This window comes from Centrocercus urophasianus, unplaced genomic scaffold, assembly GCF_019232065.1.
Source record: "Centrocercus urophasianus isolate 14NV4802_14NV808 unplaced genomic scaffold, USGS_Curo_1.0 seq_49, whole genome shotgun sequence".
NCBI classification, from domain to species: Eukaryota; Metazoa; Chordata; class Aves; order Galliformes; family Phasianidae; genus Centrocercus; species Centrocercus urophasianus.
The window spans coordinates 874,299-888,946 of NW_024885077.1; the positions used below are offsets into that span (position 1 = coordinate 874,299).

General features: G+C 63.2%; 2 protein-coding genes across 2 annotated transcripts; one reads left to right on the forward strand and one right to left on the reverse strand.

Moving 5' to 3' along the window:
• Positions 1 to 141: 141 nt before the first annotated feature.
• On the reverse strand, positions 142 to 3,814 carry ST3GAL2 (ST3 beta-galactoside alpha-2,3-sialyltransferase 2). The gene is made up of 6 exons (XM_042834780.1): positions 3,426 to 3,814; positions 3,059 to 3,252; positions 2,609 to 2,788; positions 2,396 to 2,441; positions 2,150 to 2,269; positions 142 to 2,064 (listed from the first exon to the last, which is right to left on the reverse strand). Exons 1-6 carry the CDS (start codon positions 3,759 to 3,761, stop codon positions 1,891 to 1,893), a joined length of 1,050 nt encoding a protein of 349 aa, XP_042690714.1. The 5' UTR covers positions 3,762 to 3,814; the 3' UTR covers positions 142 to 1,890.
• A 2,776-nt stretch (positions 3,815 to 6,590) lies between these two features.
• Positions 6,591 to 14,512, forward strand: FCSK (fucose kinase). The gene is made up of 23 exons (XM_042834723.1): positions 6,591 to 6,701; positions 7,061 to 7,444; positions 7,516 to 7,566; positions 7,646 to 7,771; positions 7,852 to 7,924; positions 8,320 to 8,417; positions 8,628 to 8,708; positions 8,823 to 8,942; positions 9,122 to 9,263; positions 9,454 to 9,581; positions 9,656 to 9,757; positions 9,975 to 10,145; positions 10,218 to 10,285; positions 10,455 to 10,822; positions 11,006 to 11,216; positions 11,300 to 11,466; positions 11,593 to 11,820; positions 11,989 to 12,132; positions 12,227 to 12,346; positions 12,420 to 12,607; positions 12,746 to 12,845; positions 13,371 to 13,594; positions 13,823 to 14,512. Exons 1-23 carry the CDS (start codon positions 6,591 to 6,593, stop codon positions 13,937 to 13,939), a joined length of 3,522 nt encoding a protein of 1,173 aa, XP_042690657.1. The 3' UTR covers positions 13,940 to 14,512.
• The last annotated feature ends 136 nt before the right edge of the window (positions 14,513 to 14,648 follow it).

Genomic DNA, 14,648 nt, shown 5'->3' on the forward strand with positions numbered 1-14,648 from the left:
CTTCCTTTCCCATGACAGCTCAGCCATGCGGATGCTCTTGCAGAGTGCCCCGGTCCTGGTGGGGATAGGACTGCTGGTGCATCCCTACCACTGCCTGTGCCCCACGGTGTCCTTGAATCAGGATGGAGGAACACAGAGCCGTCCAGATGCATGGTTTTTATTGACTTAAAAAAAGAAAACAAAACAAAAACCCAACCAAATTGTTTTAAGACAGTTGTGTGCAGAAGTCCCCACATCCGCACAGGCTGCGGGGCCGCCTCACCCCACGATGGGGATTCCCCAAAACCTCGGTTTCTCCCCAAAACCAACCCCCCCTACCCCCCTCCATCCCCCGATGCCCACAGCCTCTGCCTGCTGCTCCTCTATGTACAGTACAGTGGTGCTCGTAGCGCGGCGCCCGCGGGCCCTGCAGCATGCTTGTGCGTGCGCCCGCCGGCAGCTCTGCGCAGAAACAGGAGTGGTCGTGAGTCCTCGTGTCGGGACAGTTTAAATAATAATAATAACAACAACAATAATAATAAAAAGAGTCGGGGTGGGGGTGGAGGGGGGAAGGAAATCAGCCGAAAAATCGTTATCGGGTGCTGCCGGTGGGCTCGGGATTGTCTGACCTGGAGTGGGAGAGGTGTGGGCACAGCCCAGTGCCAGCGGTGCCTGGGCAATGCTGACCCTCCCAGGAGGAAGGGGGGGCTGGGAATGCTGCTGTGTGCATCCCGACCCCCCCTGTGCTCGCAGGGCAGCGCGGCCGGCGGCAGGTAGTCAAGGCACTCGTTGTTGCTTGTGGTTGTGTGATTTCTGTGGTTTTCTTCCCCCAGAAGAAGGCGGCAACGCCAACTCGAGGCGTTGGGAAGGGGCCGGGGCTCCCGATCGCACCGCCGCTTCGGGGGCTGCTGTGGGGCCCCCAGCAGCAGGCACAGCACAGACCTGGTGTCTCGAGAGACCGTAGAGAGACACCTCAAAAAAGAAAACACTCCCAAAGCACAGAAACGTAGAGAGAAGCCAAGTAGAAAAGGGCAGTTTGCCCCCAAGCCCTGCGCGATCGTCCCTTGGTTACCGCTGCAGCTTCCAGCACCTCAGCCCCACACTGAGCCACTGTCCCCCAACACCATGAGCTTTGGGTTTGCAGCTTCTGGCCAGAGCTGTCTGTAGCAAGAGGGAGATAAGAAGTGACCCCCCCGGCTGTGTTTCACTCACCTGCTAAAGCTATCCTAACCTGCTCCTGTCCCCAAGGCGAAGGGGAGCCCAGATGGTGAGGCATGGACGCACACAGCTGTGCCTTACTGCACTGTCACTTCCACCAGGCGCTCGGGTTTCTCAGCTGCCTTTTGCCCATCTCCCTGCCCTCCCAAACCCCTCCTATCCCACTCCCCGACGCAACATGGGGGGCATCTGACCGAGAGGACCACGAGAGTCTGGACCCCTTCCCGAGAGCCACAGAGGGAGAAGCAAAGGGAGAGAAAACCTCCGACGGAAGGACAGAGCAGCAGCCGCTTTGTGTCCTGCTGTTGGAGAGCTGACCCGGCCTGCTGCTGATTGTCACCCTGCCCTCATCCCGGGCTCGAGCTCTCCCCAAAGTCGCCGGGTTTGGGGGCTTTTGTATGCTTGTTTTTTCGTTGTTGTTCTTGTTTTAAAAAGAGCAGCATTTGGTTTGACTGTAAGAGTTACGAGTCGGGCGCTCCCCAGGCCGGCTGGTCGCTGGCGGCATCTACAAATCCTCGCTCGGCTGAAGCGGGTTCCTTAATACTAACAACATCAAAGTCAAAACTCTCCAAACCACACAAAGTCTGCCGAGAGCTCAGAACCCCGTAGGCTGCCGGCACCTAACAGCAGCCGGGGCAGCTCTGGCAGTGCCGGGGTTAGGAGCTGGAGGACGCGCGGCCGCCCGGCCCTCAGTTAATTGCCCCGGTAGACCTCAATCCTGCTGGTTTTGGCCAGCATGTCGATGATGTGTGCCTCGAAGTCGGCGTCGTGCACCCCGGTCTTGCGGAACTCGCCGGCGTAGCGGTTGTTCTCCCAGTAGTGGTGCCAATTGCCCCGGCTGTCGGCGCCGAACCCAAAGACGTTCACCTGTGGGGTGAGGGTTGGCATCGCGATCACCGCCAGCCCCTGTGTGATATGGGGCCGGGTGCTGCATCCCCACACCGTCACCCACCTCATCGCAGACGTGGAGGGCAAAGAAAAGCACCAGCATGCCAGTGGAGGGGTAGCGCCCGTGGTGCTCCGTCCAGCGGTCGTGGATGTACTTGAAGAAGGCAGGGTTGTAGATCTGCACCTGAACCCAGGGTAAGGGATGGAGGGAGGGATGCTGAGCACTGCGTCTCCTTGGGGCCGCGTGCCTGGCAGCACCGGGAGAGGTGCGGGGTGAAGTGGGTGCTGAGGAGCACAGTGCTGCTCTCACCTTCTCCTTGTCCACGCGCAGAAAAGGCTTCACGGGCGCGTAGGTGCTGGAGGAAGGAAGCAGAGGGGTGGGTGGGCAATCATGGCTGGGGCTATGTTAACCCAGGGATAGTGGAGATGGGGAGAAAGCCACCAAGCTACAGCCGTGACTTCACCACTCCCAAAACAGCTCCCAGGGCGATGGCACCTCTGTGCATGGCCACCGGCTACTTACAACCTGATCTGGCCAGTGGAGAGGGCGCTGGCGATCCAGAGCAGGTCCAAGGTCTTAAAGGGCACCAGCACAAAGCTGACGTTGGCAGGCAGGTTCTTGGCGCTCTCGGGGTACATGAAGTGGTGTGTGGTCCGGCTGCCCACGTCCCCCTCAAAGCCCACTGTGGGTGCCTGGTTCATCCTGGGGACAGAGAACCATAGAATGGCCTGGGTTGCAAAGGACTGCAATGCTCATCCAGTTCCAACCCCCTGCTACGTGCAGGGTCACCAACCAGGCTGCTCTGAGCCACATCCAGCCTGGCCTTGAATGCCTGCAGGGACGGGGCATCCACAGCCTCCTTGGGCAACCTGTTCCAGTGCCTCACCACCCTCTGGCAGAGCTGGGGACTGGCACACGAAGGGGACACACAGCCCCCCCGGCCAGATGCCGATGCACTGCTTGTGCCCTCACCTCATGATGAAGTCGTGCCCATCAATCTCGTGCCCATAGCCGGAGCCGCGCAGGTTGCCCGAGTTGCCGACCACAGCGCAGCGCCGGCAGCGGCGCGGGTCGCGCCAGCGGTAAGGGTTCTCCCCTGGCACGATCTGGAAGAGCTTGCTCAGCACCTCCTGCGTGTTGTGGGACTTGAACTGGGGCTGCAGCATCTGCAGGGTGAGAAGGAGGCGGTGGGGGACCTCGTTGCGTGCACGGCAGCGGCAGCCGCCCCAGAACAGCCTGCAGCATGGGGTCCCAGGGTTAGGAGGGCCAACCCAGAAGCAAGCTGGGCTCAGCGGGGCCGCGGCGCGGCAGAGATCCCGCAGCATCCCCCATCGCTCACCATCCACCACCGCTGCACATCCGGCGGCAGCTCCATGTTCTCCTTGGTCCACACCGGGGACACGGCGCCGTCGTAGCGGCTGTCAAACCAGGCGGCGGCGGAGGCGGCGGCATCCTCGGGGCAGCGGCGGCACGCGCAGCCCTTGGGGTACGGCACGCCGTGGCTCAGCCGCCGCACGCCGGCGTAACCGGGCACCAGCTTCACCCGGTGGATGCCGCCCAACCCGCCGGGGTCCAGGTAGGCGATGCTGTGGTGGGAGTAGGTGAATAGCACCGACATGACGAAGATGAGGAGGAAAGCGGTGGAGAGGAAGCAGACGCGCAGCGAGCACTTCATGGTGGGCGGGCAGGCAGGCTCGGCGCCGCTCCCCGGGCATAAGGCTGGGGCGCGGGGTGGGCGCGGGGCTCCCTGTGGGCCGCAGAGCCTCCGCTCAGCACGGTGCGGCGTGCAGCCCCCCGGGATGCTGTGCTGACCAGGTTTGGCACCGCCACAGGGTGGGTTGGAGCGTCCCTACCTGCCGGGCTGCAGCTTTCCATCCGCCTGGCTCGGCGCGGCTCGGCACGCTGGGCTCAGCCGTAGCTCCGCGTGCCGGTGGCCCCGTGGGCTTGGGGAGCCGTCCCCTGATGGTTCCAGGTTGTGGTGACACCCATCATCCTGTGCTGGGGACACGTGAGTGACAACAGCCTAGAGCAGAAAGGAGGGGACGTCGGTTAAGGGACAGCAAAAGCAAAGAGGATCCTGCCCCCAAAAACCCCGTCGCCCCCCGGGCCGCTCCCTACAAAAACTTTCAAGGGCAAAAAGCGCCCTGCACTCGGCACCTCTGGAAAACTGGGAGGGTGCTGGTGGTATCCTGCTCCAATGAGTCACCGACGGTCACACGGCAAGAGGAAGGAAACCAGAACACGAGGCACGTCCTTCCTGCCCTGCCTGCTGCCAGCAGTTCCCCAGTTGGAGCTGCAGGGGGGTCAGTGCGCCTGCATGGTGAGGGCACCTGTCCTCACAAAGGTGTTTGCAATGGTTTGGGGTCAGGAGAGACCGGCCAGCCCCAAGCCCTGCACGGAGGGGACACCCATAGACACACGGCCCCATCCAGCCTGGGTTCTCAGCACCTCCAGGTGCTCATCAGCTCTCTCAGAAGAGGGTCAAGGTTGAGTCAGGCTCCACCAAGCCACCAAGATGGTGCCATGGGGCTGGGTCCCACTGATTCACCGGGTCAGGTCTCAGCAGGTTGAGTCCCAGTGACCCACCAGGTCAGGTCCTACAAGCTCAGGTCCTGCCAAGCCACCAAGTTGGATACCATAGGGCTGGGTCCCACCAAGTAACGCGATCAGGTCCCATTAAGTGAAGTCCCTCCAAGCCGCTGGGTTGGGTCCCATTGGGTTGGATTCTATCAATTTGGGCCCCCCAAGGTGCCACGGGGTTGAGTCCAACCAAGTAACTAGATCAGGTCCCACCAGGTTGGCTCCCATCAGCTTTGGTCCTACCAGCTCAGGTCTTATAAGGTCAAGTTCCACCAAGCCACCAAATTGGGTACCACGGGGTTGGGTTCTATTAAGTCACCAGGTCAGGTCCCACCGAGCCATCAGCTCAGGTCCTACCACTTTTTGGCCTCACCAAGCCACCAGCTTGGATACCAGCAGGCAGGGGCCCACCAAACCACATTCCTGCAGCCAAGCCTGGAAAAATCAGCAACCGCTCAGAGCTGGGGCTCAGCACCTCCATCTCCTCCTCCCCTCCATCTCCTCCTGGCCGCCTTTCCGTCTCACCCTCCCAGGCTGCCATCCCCGTGCCCAGCTCCCCAGTGGCAAGCCTGCTCCTGTTCCATCCACACCGGATGCCTCACTGGGAAAATATGTGCAGGAGCACCAAGATGGGCACGGCAGCAGCCAGCATGGGGGAGCGCGGTGGGGGTGGAGGTGCACACGGGGAGCAAAGCTGGCATCGCTGGGGAGGAGAGGGCTTTCTCTATGGTGAAGAAACGGGTCCGGGCCCTATTTTCCATGGGGTTTCCGGCCGCCCCGTCGGCCTCGCTGCTCGGCACTGAGGCTGGGAGCCTCCTCCAGACAGGCAGGAATTCGGGCTGTCGGAGAGCTCCTGGCCCGCGCCGCCAACATTCCGCTCCCAGCAGCCGGGCGGGCCGCCCTGCCGCCTTCCCAGCGCGATACGTGCAGAACGGCCCCGTCCAACGCTGCCACCGCCGACCCCATTTTGGGCTGTTCGGCCGCTCCGGGAGCGCTCGCATGTTGTTAATTAGCTGGATTAGCGTTGTGAGCTCAGCTCCTCGCTGGGGCCACCCGGAGCAATGCCGTCCTGGCAGCGCGCGCGCTGCTTTCTGAGCGGCTTTGGGGGTTGCTGTGAAACCCCATTCCCACGTCAGCCGACCCAGTGCGAAAAACAGAGTTTCCTGTCTATGTATCCCAACGTACACACGTCCCCTGGCTGGGGTCACCCAGAAAGGCCGGGCCCCGCACTCCAGGACCACCGCTCGCCCCGTGGCTTGCAGACCGAAAGGGCACCGCCGCTGACACCGCCGACCCCGTGACGCCGCTCCATGCCCACACCCCCCCTCGTCCCACCACCCCAACGGGGGACACAGCGCACCGCCGCCCCCACATCCCCCCGCTGCCCCAAACCCACGCACCCTAAGGGCTCCTTTGGGGCACCCCCATCCCGCACCCCCGGGGCTCGCTGTGCACCCACGCGCCCACCCCCGGTACCACCGCATCCTCCCGGCGCCCATCAACCCCCGATCTCCCGCACCCCGCACCCGACACCCCCTCCCCCTTCTCCCCCCCTCGGGGCAGTACCCGCCGCCTCCACCGCACCTCGCTCCGCTCCGGCCCGGGCCCACCACCGGGAGCCTCCGGGCCCCTCCGCCGCCGCCGCCGCCGCCCCCCGCACCGCGCCGCGCCCTCCGCTCCGCTCCGCGCCGTGCGGGGCCGGGCCGTGCCGCGCCGTGCGGGGGGGTGGGCTCGGCAGGCTGGGAGATGTAGTCCGTGCGGGGTTGTGGGACTTGTAGGAGGAGAGCGGGGCCGCCGCGGGGGCAGCACGGCGGGGCCGGGTGCCCATCCCTGTGCCTTTCTCGCTCCACGGCCCCGTGCCCATCCCGGTGCCCATCCCGGTGCCCATCCCGGTACCCGTCCCGGTGCCCGCGGTACCCATGGGATGGTACCCATCCCGGAGGCTATCCTGCTGTTTATCTCCACACCCGTGCCCGTACCCACCATCGTGCCCAGCGCCGTGCCCATCCCAGTGCCCAGCCCCATACCTACTCTGGTACCCATGTCCACATCCATCCCAGTGCTCAGCTCTGTGACCGCCCCGATGCCCACATCGATGCCCGTCCCTGTACCCATCCCCACGCCCACCCCGCTGCCTTGCCTCGTGCCCATCCCCACACTCAGCCCCCTACCCATCCCGGTGCCCCGCTGCCTCCCCTCCCGCGCAGGCACAGGGCAGCCCCCGAAGCCAATCCCGGCAGGCACAGCCGCACTGCGGGGTGTCTCAGAGCCACGCGGCGGCAGAACCCCATCTCCGCCCCCCCCCACAGCCCCGAGCCCCGCTCGTGGCCGCGCACGGAAACGGGACGCTGCGCCTTTAAGGCGCCCTGCCGCGGTGCACGCCGGGAGCTGTAGTCCAGAGCCCCGCTCTTCGAGCCGGCGGGCAGCGCGGCGGCGCACTACGACTCCCATCAGCCCCCGCGGCACGGCCATCATGGCGGCCGGCGTCGAGTGGACCGCGATCGTCCTCACCTGCCGGCGGGGCGGCGGCGTGGCGGCTCTGCAGCGAGGCAGGCGGCGGGGCCGGGCGAGGGAGAGCGGGGCCGGGCGAGCCCGGCCTTCGAGACGCCCTTCTCCTTCGCAGAGCTGGAGCTGCGGCGGCGGCGGGGGGCCCTGGGCCGGCGGCCCGTCCTCGTCCTGGCGCTGGAGGATCCGTGGGCGGGCGTGGGGAGCGGCGGGGCCACGCTGAACGCCGTGCTGGTGGCGGCCGAGCACCTGAGCGCCCGCGCGGGATGCACGGTGAGGGCCGGGGACGGCGGCTCAACCCCCGCCCGCCGCCCCCCGGCCCCGCTGAGCGCCGTGCCCCGCAGGTGGTGAGCGCCGACGCGCTGAAGGAGGCCCGCATTCTCATCCTGCACACGGTGCGGGCCGCGCGGCCGAGCCCCCCGACCTGAGCCCAGCCCCGCGACCGGCGCCGCCTCACCCCGCCCGTCCCCGCAGGGCCGCGAGTTCTCCTTCGACGACTGCGGCCGCGCCTTCACCTGCCTGCCCGCCGAGCGGCACCGCGCCGCGGCCGAAGCGCCGGTGTGCAACCTGGACAGCCTGCTGGGCACCGTCACGCGGCGGGTGGGCGAGCGGCCGGACCCCCGGCACTGACAGCGTGTGGCTGAGCGCCAGCCCCGTCCTCACGGCCTTTCCTTCCCCAGCTCTGCGTGGGCTCCCCGCCGGGCGTGTGGGTCTGCAGCACCGACATGCTGCTCGGTGTGCCCTCCGTGCCAGGTGAGGGCTGCGTCCTGCAGGGCTGGCAGCAGCACAGCCAGTTCAGCCTTGGCCACATCCCCATGGTGTGGCTGTGGGTGTTGTTGAGCGGGCTTCATAGCCACCCGCTGGGAGCTGGGAAGACAGGGGGATGCCTGGTGTATGTAGTTTCATAGAATCACAGAATGGCCTGAGTTGCAAAGGACTGCAGTGATCATCCAGTTCCAACCCCCTGCTGTGTGCAGGTCACCAACCAGCAGCCCAGGCTGCCCAGAGCCACATCCAGCCTGGCCTTGAATGCCTGCAGGGATGGGGCATCCACAGCCTCCTTGGGCAACCTGTTCTGGTGGCCCAGGCTGAGTGCTGCTGCTGCAGTGCGTGGAGCTCAGGGCACTGATCTCTGTCCCTATCTCCAGAGATTGACTGGGAAGGCTTCCAAGGGGTCCGGGTGATTGCAGTGCCTGGCAGCCAGGCGTACGCGAGGAACCACGGGGTGTACCTTGTTGATGAGCAGGTCGGTAACAGCTCCCACATCCAAGCAGTGACACCAGCCTGGAGCCCCCTTTGGATGAGCAGGGGATTGGCAGTCAGTTGGACTCGCAGTCCTTGTACTGTCCCCGAGGTCCCTGCCTCTATGGTCCTGTGGATGCATGGGTCCTGTCCCTGCTGTGGCTGCTTGGCTTGGGGCAACCCGAAGAGCTCATTGGCATCTTCTTGCTCCCAGGGCCTGGTACGTGACATCATCTACAAAGGCACAGAAGCTCAGATCCAGCAGTGCGCAGGGCCCGACGGCACCGTCCCACTGGTATGTCACTACCCACAGCTCTGCCAGCTCCATCCCTTCTGTCACCGTGGCTGGGACCGCTCACCCCACTGGGGGATGGGACACCACAGCCTCAGCCCTGCTGTGCCCTCGCAGGTCTGTGGGGTGGTTTTCTTCTCCTCGAGCGCCGCCGAGCAGCTTCTTGCCACCCATGTCATCCCTCCCTTGGATGCCTGCACCTACATGGGGCTGGACTCGGGGGCACCACCCATCCAGGTGACACCCCCCTAGGGTGATGGGACCCCTCATCCTGTGGGTGCTGGTGCTGGGTGCGCCTCTTTGTCCCTGTGCCATCAGATTTGGGTGCAGGAGGGCAGCACCCAGCAGTGGAGTGGGACTTGGGGTGGCTGCTCCAGGTGGCCCGGCAGCACCCAGGTTGTCCCTTCTGTCCTCAGCTCTCCCTTTTCTTTGACATCGTGCTGAGCATGGCGGGGGGGATGACGGAGGAGGATTTTGTGAAGGGTGGTGGTGATGCCAGCGTGAGGAGAGCCCGCTCTGTGCTCTGGACAGCTCTCCATGCCTTCCCTCTGAGCATGGGTGAGTGATGCTGTGATGGGCACCTGCATGTGACCTGTCCCTGATTTTCAGCTCCCTCTGTGGGGAGAAATGTGGGGTCATGGTCCCCAGCTGCCTCTCAGGGAAGCAAGGAGGGGTGCTGGGGAGGCTGGGAGCATCTCCTCGCCCCGAGACTGTGGACAGTGCTGACTGCTTTCCTGCCTCCCCACAGCCTGCATTCCCGACGCGTCCTATGACTACTTGACCACGGCTGCAAGCGACCACATCCGTAGCCTGACACTCTTGCCCAGCTCCACCAGCCATCTTCGCTTCTGCAAAACAGCCCATTCTCACGTGGACGTAGGTCTCTCCAGCCCCAGATTTGCTCACATGCTTTTTTGGGGGGTTACTCCATGTTCCCATCCCCCCGGCAGCAACCCTTGCTCCTGGAGGATGGCTCCTCGGTCACCAACTGCCTGCTGGAAGGAGCCGTTCAGCTGGCAGCCGGCAGCGTCATCCAGCACTGTCACCTCCAGGTGTGTGGGACCTGAAGGAGTCTGGTGTCACTGCTGTGACATTTGGGACACTAATGCCCTTCGGATGGAGCTAGGGACACTGCTGGCTGTCACCTTCCCTGCTGTCAGTGCTGGGATGTCCCTTCCTGGAGACTTTTGCTGGCCACAGCATGTCTCCTGGCCTGGCTCTGATGTGGGGCTGGCCGTGCCACTCAGGATCCCACTGCTTCCTCTGCAGGGCCCCCTGGAGATCGGTCCTGGCTGCCTCCTCACAGGCCTCACCGTAGGCTCCTCATCGGCACTGCAGGGCCGTCCCCTGCGTGATGTGGTGCTGCAGGGCCACCATGTCCGACTGCGTGAGCTGCCCTGCCGTGTCTTCACGCTCACCGGCCGCCTCGACGACTGGCAGGTGCGGGGGGCAGCGATGCGGCACGGGGCTCTGCAAAGCTGGGGTGTAACCACCCCCCACGTGTCCCCACAGAGTCCTGCTGAAGAGGCCACCTACTTGAACGTCCCCTGGGCGGAGTTTTTTCATCGGACGGGCATCCGGTGGGTACCAACCTGCCTGAATGGAACAGGGGACCTGGCTCCGTTGGGGTACCCATACCACCCCAGGCCTCAGAGTCTGCAGTCAGAGCCACGGTGGCCACCCTTCCCTTCCTGCATCCCTCCTTCCCTCGGTCCTTGGGGTGGTGCTGATGGGCTCTCCCTCCACCAGCAAAGGGGACCTCTGGGATGCTGAGACACCGCAGAAAGACCGCTGCCTGCTGAGTGCCCGGCTCTTCCCAGTGCTGCACGCTTCTGAGGCGCTGGGGCTGGAGGATGTGCTGTGGCTGCTGGCCCCGGCAGCGTCGGGTGACCGGCTGGCACGTTGGCGAGCAGCCTGGCGCATGTCGTGGCAGGAGCTGCTGCCCTGCCTGGACAAGGCAGCTGAGCTGGGTGCTCGCCGGGACCTCTTCTTCCTGCAGGGCCAGCGCAAGGTGCGCCGCGTGCTGCTGGGCCGCCAGGACGGCAGCCTCCTGCCGCTCATCCGCAGCGCTGTCTATGAGGGTTACTACGAGGCTTTGCTGAGCACTCTGGATGAGGGTAAGCTGGACCAGTCTTACATCTCTGGGCTTTTTCGTGCTTGCTGTCCCCTTCAGTAGCCCTGAAATTGTCAAGAACCATCCAGGGCAGATGCAGGTTTATGCATGTCCCTCTCCCCTGGAGCGAACTTCTTGCAGAAGCGGGCTGCTTCAGGCCACTCACAGCCTTCCCTTAATTTTCTAGTTGCCTCTACAGCTGACGACGCAGGCATCGCAGCCCGGGCACTCGCCTGCATTGCTGACGTCCTGGGCTGCATGGCACATGGGGAAGGGGGCTTGCGGAGTGGACCTGCTGCCAACAGGGAGTGGGCTTTGGCTTTTGGGCACCTGGAGAGTGGGGACATTGCTGGTGGGGTGCGGGAGCTGGCAACCGAGCGGCAGAAGTGGATGAGCAGGTGAGGCATGGAGCAGCAAACTGCTGCTTTCCATGCTGACCCAGGGGGCCACGGCCGCGGGCTCAGCATCCCTCTTTTTGCAGTCCAGCCCTGCTGGTGAGAGCAGCTCGGCACTACGAAGGGGCCGAGCAGATCCTCATCCGGCAGGCGGTGATGTCCTCGTGCCAGTTTGTCACTGTGTGCCCGGCGGAGCTGCCACCCCTGGGGCACTGGGTGCAGGTGGCATGTCCAGCCCGCCTGGACCTCTCTGGTGAGCTTTTCCATCCCAAGGTGGGCTCAGAGCTGGTGGGATGGAAGGGGACGGATGATGACGGCTGGAGCGCTGTCTTGCCCCTATGGAGAAATGAGCCAGAGGGCTGATGGTGTGTCTTGGCAGGGGGCTGGAGCGACACTCCTCCCATCACATATGAGCACGGCGGGGCCGTGGTGGACGTGGCAGTGCTGGTGGATGGGTGCCGACCCATTGGTGCCCGGGTGCGGCGCATCGGTGAGCCGGAGCTGCGCTTGGCCAGCCTCGGTGGGGCGCCGTGGGGTGAGGCGGCGGTGGAACTGGTGTGCCACGAGCTGGGGCAGTTGGAGAACTACTGCCAGCCACATGCACCAGGTGAGGGGTCAGTGGCTGCACAGCCTGGCTTTGCGCCCTTAGTGTCCTGACCTTGTGGTGGATGATAGATCCGTGCCACCCCTGGAGTGATCCGCTCTGATCCTCGTTGCTGGGTGATGAAGTAGGCAGTGCAGCAGGCACAGCTGTGCTTTTTCTTTCTGTTTCTAGGAGCTTTGCTCAAAGCTGCCTTCATATGCACGCAGATCGTGCAGTTCCCTTCGCAGAAGCCCTTGAGGGATCAGCTGATGGAGAACTTTGGGGGTGGCTTTGAGGTGCACACCTGGTCCAGGCTGCCCCACGGGTCTGGCCTCGGTCTGTCTGCGGGGAAGGGGCTGGGATATCTGCCCTTCTCCAAGCACCTGGATGCAGCATCCCCATCGCTGCCCTGACCCTGTGCTCCCTGCAGGCACCAGCAGCATCCTAGCGGGAGCAGTGATGGCAGCGCTGTACCGGGCGGCTGGGAAGGTTGCTGGCACCGAGTCCCTCATCCACGCCGTGCTGCATCTGGAGCAGAGGCTCACGACAGGTAGCAGCTGGAGAAAGCAGCTGTCATGGGGCGGGGGGGTCTGGGCTCCGGCTGAGGATCCTGCGCGCTGCAGGTGGCGGGTGGCAGGACCAGGTGGGTGGGCTGGTGCCTGGCATCAAGATCGGGAGGTCGGAGGCCCGGCTGCCACTCAGGGTGGAGGTGGAGGAGATCCTGGTGCCTGAAGGCTTTGCCCGGACCCTCAGCGATCACTTGCTGCTCGTGTACACGGGGAAGACTCGCCTGGCTCGCAACCTGCTCCAGGTAACACAGGGGCTCTGGCTCTGCTCCCCCTCAGTGCACGTCCCCTTGGGGAGAGGCTGTGCCACTCAAGCCAGCAGGGTGGTGATGGGGACACTTGTGGGCCAAGGTGCTCGTCTCCAACAACCTGGCCTCTTGCAGGACGTGGTGAGGAACTGGTATGCCAGGCTGCCCTCCATTGTACAAAATGCCGACGCTCTGGTGAATAATGCTGAGGAGTGTGCCCGGGCCTTGAGGCAAGGTGTGAGCTCCCCTCCCTGCGCCAGGCTGTCCTTTCTAACAACTGAAGCAGCAAAATATCCCCCAGAGAGTCTATGGGGACAAAAGCTAGGGCAGTGCAGGGTCCAACAGCTGGAGCAACCTTAGGCTTACCTGCGTTTTATAGGCAACACCCCCAAATTGAGGCTTAAACTAAGATCTTGAGCGGGGGGGGACTGGAAGAGGTTCCTGTGGGGCACACTGAGTTTGATTTTCTTGAGTCATCAGTAATGGGAGTGGGGGTCACAGCTAGCCTATGAAGTGGATTCATTTGGATTTTGTCTGCTGGGATGCAGAGGAGGGGAAGCTGGAACATGAAAGCAAGCAAATTCTCACCCTGTGGAGGATTAAAAATGAACAGCAAAGCAACAGCGGGGATGGCTTGCTCAGCAGGCAGAGGATTGGGGTAGATGAGAAGGCAGAAGTGAGCTCAGGCTGAGCAGGTTTCTGCCCTTTAGGAGGACTGGAGACAAATCTTTTCTTCTCTGTCACATCCTCTGTCCTGTAGGAAACCTGCCACTCATTGGCAAGTGTCTGGACGTCTACTGGCAGCAGAAGAAATGCATGGCCCCTGGGTGTGAGCCGCTGGCCGTCGGGCGCATGATGGATGCTCTGCAGCCTTATGTCTACGGGCAGTGCTTGGCTGGGGCTGGTGGAGGTGGCTTCCTTTACGTCTTAACCAAAGTCCCTCAGCAAAAAGAGGCTTTGCACCAAATTCTAGCAAAAACAGAGGTGAGATCTGTGCCTCCAGCTGTTACATTGGCCAAAAGCTGCTCGCAAAGCCCAGCATTGCAGGTGGTTTGCAGAAGCCTGCTTCATGCACTAGAAACATCCCTCCCCCCCAGCCACAAGTAGGACAATCCTGTTTAGTGTGTGTGTGTGTGTGTGTGTGAGAGAGAGAGAGAGAGAGAGAGAGAGAGTCCCTTGCTGACTACTGCCCCATTAACTCCTTTTTTACAGGGCCTGGACAACTTCAGCATTCACAGCATTGAAGTGGACACAGGAGGTTTCTCCATGGAAGTGGTGGGATGTGATCCTAACAGCAGTGCTCACCCTGGAGAGGACACAGCCATGTGAAGGCCTTCAGCCATTGCTGGGGACATCTGGGACAGAGGAGATGGCTGCCACCCAAATCAGGAAGATCCCCATGTCTCAGCTCCCTGCTGCTGCAGCCAGGGCTGCTCATGGATTCTCCTTGCTGGGTGCCTCAGCCCCATGACACACTCAGTCCAGTGCTGCAGAACACAGCCAGGTCCCAGCAGAGCTGGGGATGCCACTCGTGGAGCCTGGCAGCTGGCTCCAACAGGTGCCTTATGTTTTGATGTGGCCGTTATGTGCTGTTGCTGGGCCCAAAACCCACACAGACTGGAGCTGGGCAGGCCCAAGGATGTACTGGAAGGACAGGCTGCTAGGGTCACAGCTGGCCTCCAGGCAGAGCTGTGTTCTCATGGTCCTCTGAAGGGAAAAGAACAGCATTTGTGATGCTGCTAAGCCTTTCTCCTCTTCCAATAGCAGTGGCCCGTGCTGCCCTTCAGCGTGCAATGCTCCATCCCTGGATGTGGAATCACCTCCCCCTCCTGTGCTGAGAGGTTATTTCTGCAGCGAGTTACCAGTCCCTGCGGGCTCTTTGAATAAAAGAGCTTGTTCCCAGCATGCCTTCGTTCTCTGCCCCACTTCTCCTTCCCTGTGAGCCTCCCAGGGGAGGTAAGGCAGGACACACAGAGCTGTGTGGTTTCCCAGTGTCACAGTGCTACCGCTGGATGCATCCAAGCCTCGAGTTGGCACC

Excerpts from the sequence above, each read along its gene's own strand:
- FCSK (XM_042834723.1), top strand. The coding sequence starts at position 6,591 with ATGGTACCCATCCCGGAGGCTATCCTGCTGTTTATCTCCACACCCGTG. Across the intron at positions 7,567-7,645 it reads GCATTCTCATCCTGCACACG|GGCCGCGAGTTCTCCTTCGA; the intron begins GTGCGGGCCGCG and ends CCGTCCCCGCAG. Across the intron at positions 12,846-13,370 it reads TGCCCGGGCCTTGAGGCAAG|GAAACCTGCCACTCATTGGC; the intron begins GTGTGAGCTCCC and ends TCTGTCCTGTAG.
- ST3GAL2 (XM_042834780.1), bottom strand. The coding sequence starts at position 3,761 with ATGAAGTGCTCGCTGCGCGTCTGCTTCCTCTCCACCGCTTTCCTCCTC. Across the intron at positions 2,789-3,058 it reads GGGCACGACTTCATCATGAG|GATGAACCAGGCACCCACAG; the intron begins GTGAGGGCACAA and ends CTCTGTCCCCAG. Across the intron at positions 2,442-2,608 it reads TCCACTGGCCAGATCAGGTT|CACCTACGCGCCCGTGAAGC; the intron begins GTAAGTAGCCGG and ends TCCTTCCTCCAG.